The sequence below is a fragment of the Beta vulgaris genome, chromosome 1, assembly GCF_026745355.1.
Source record: "Beta vulgaris subsp. vulgaris cultivar EL10 chromosome 1, EL10.2, whole genome shotgun sequence".
Lineage (NCBI taxonomy): Eukaryota > Viridiplantae > Streptophyta > Magnoliopsida > Caryophyllales > Amaranthaceae > Beta > Beta vulgaris.
The window spans coordinates 4,120,070-4,122,431 of record NC_079202.1 but is presented as its reverse complement, the minus strand read 5'-3'; the positions used below and the strand labels follow the sequence as shown (position 1 = coordinate 4,122,431).

General features: G+C 35.6%; 1 protein-coding gene across 1 annotated transcript; it reads right to left on the bottom strand.

Moving 5' to 3' along the window:
* Window positions 1-1,422: 1,422 nt before the first annotated feature.
* LOC104908233 (uncharacterized) lies at window positions 1,423-1,971 on the bottom strand. The gene has a single exon (XM_010697328.3). The coding sequence runs from the start codon at window positions 1,969-1,971 to the stop codon at window positions 1,423-1,425; it is 549 nt and encodes a 182-aa protein (XP_010695630.3).
* Between the last annotated feature and the right edge of the window lie 391 nt (window positions 1,972-2,362).

The following is a 2,362-nucleotide window of genomic DNA, read 5'->3' as shown; positions in this document are numbered from 1 at the left end:
TCAATTAAAACCATAAAATATCTAAATGGTCCACATGGTGGGTGTATTGGCCCACAAATATCTCCTTGTATACGCTCTAAGAAATTAATAGATTCATAATTTATCTTGGCTGGTGATGGCCGAATAATTAACTTGCCTTGTGAGCAAGCAGCACAAGAATGACTTTGAAGAATCTGCTGGCTCTTCAAAGAATGTCCACATGAATTTTCAATGATTTTTCGCATCATCACAGAACCGGGATGGCCTAACCGGTCATGCCAAATTGTAAAGTCATCAGTAAACTTCTGGTTTAGTATAGAATGTGCTTCAATTGCACTTATCTTTGTGTAGTACAAACCAGTAGAAATGCAGGCAATTTCTCTAAAACATTTTTGGTGCCTTGGATATGCTTGTGATTTGAAGATATTCATCATTCCCTTCATTTATTGTCTCAATATGTAATCCGTTATGACGGATGTCTTTAAAGCTCAATAAATTCCTTTGAGACTTAGGGGAGTATAACGCATCAACAATTTCAAATTTTGTTCCCATAGGCATTAATATATTTGCTCTTCCGGAGCCTTCAATAATTTTTGTACTACCAGATATAGTACTCACACTTATGCTTTTCATTATCAATTGAGAAAAATATCTCTTGCTTTTAAGTATAGTATGAGTAGTGGCACTGTCTGCTAAGCACATATCTTCACCTCTTAATGCTAATTGAGCTTGAGTACTCATGATCTTCAAATAAAATAAAATAAAATCACAAACTAATAAAAAAACTTATTGAGAAGTTTAAACCAAACAAAGTCCATAAAGTCATAAATTGATGTCAAAATTATAGTAAAGTCCATAATGCAAATAGATTAATAAACGTAAACTATTAGAGTTTTATTCATAAAAGATCAAAGTTCATGTCTCTCAAATCTCAATTATTCCCTTCGGGGGTGGTGAAGAAATCAGCAACTTCCAAGTCGTTGCTTGTCGTGATCAAAATCACCTTCACCATCCTCGAACACAAGATTTGTCTCTACCTTCTTTCCTTTTTGCTTCAATGATTGCTGGTAGAGATCAATAAGATGCTTTGGGGTACGACATACACGAGACCAGTGACCGTTTCCTCCACAACGATAGCACACATTGGTCGCATTATCCTTCTCGTGTTTGGTACCAATTTTATTGTCCCACTTCTGGTGAGAATATGAGTTCTTGGAGTAACCACCTCGACCTCTACTAGGTCCATAACCACCTCGACCTCCACTAGTCCATAACCACCTCGACCTCTAGTAGGTTTATATCCTCTTCCACGGCCACGACCTCTACCACGGCCTTGACCCCTGCTACTGGCATGGTCTTTATTATGTATTGTCTTTCCATCATGGGATGCAGCATTCGTTTCAGGGAATGGTACAGAACCAGTAGGTCGTAACTCGTGGTTTTTTAATAATAGCTCATCATTTTGTTCAGCCACAAGTAGACAAGATATGAGTTCAGAGTATTTTGGAAACCCTTTTCACGATATTGTTTGCTTAGGAGGAGGTTATCTTTATGAAAGGTGGTGTAAGTCTTTTCCAACATCTCATCATCAGTTATTTTTTCCCCACATAGTTTCAGTTTAGAGGTTATTCTGAACATGGCTGAGTTGTAGTCACTAATAGATTTATAATCTTGCAGTCTTAAATTTAGCCATTCATAACGAGCTGAGGGAAGTATTACAGTTTTCTGGTGGTCATATCTTTCCTTTAAATTACTCCAAAGCACCTCTGGGTCTTTAACAGTTAAATATTCATTCTTTAGAGTCTCATGAAGGTGATGGCAAAGGAATATCATAGCTTTGGCCTTATCTTGATCCGATTCATTATTTCCGGCCTTGATAGTATTACCAAGACCCTTTGCAGCCAAATGGATTTCAGCATCTAATATCCATGATAAATAGTTCTTTCCAGTAATATCAAGAGCCACAAATTCAAGTTTCGCGAGATTTGACATAATTCACTATACAAAATAATATTGCAAGATGAAATTAAATAGGATCCAATAAACATATACTATATGGAAAACCACTATTAATGAATCAAACCTACTCAATAATACCCAGTTACAATTATGGTTGAGATTAGTAATAGAATTTAAACATACAATATTGTAGCAGCGCACAAATCCAAACAGAAAAACTCCACACTCAAACCATTTAAAGATAAAGTAGGAATAAAATGCATGTTCTCTGGACTTTAATAATATGATGATAGAAACTACTAATGTAGAAAAGGATAAACTGATATAAGTAAATTAGTAACAGTCAAAGAGTAGCATTCATGGATTTCATGATATTTAGCTCTGAGTTAGTGAGTTGTAAACAACTAAGAACTTATGACTATTT

What these genes read in the sequence shown, in the direction of transcription:
- LOC104908233 (XM_010697328.3), bottom strand. Translation starts at nt 1,971, where the DNA reads ATGTCAAATCTCGCGAAACTTGAATTTGTGGCTCTTGATATTACTGGA.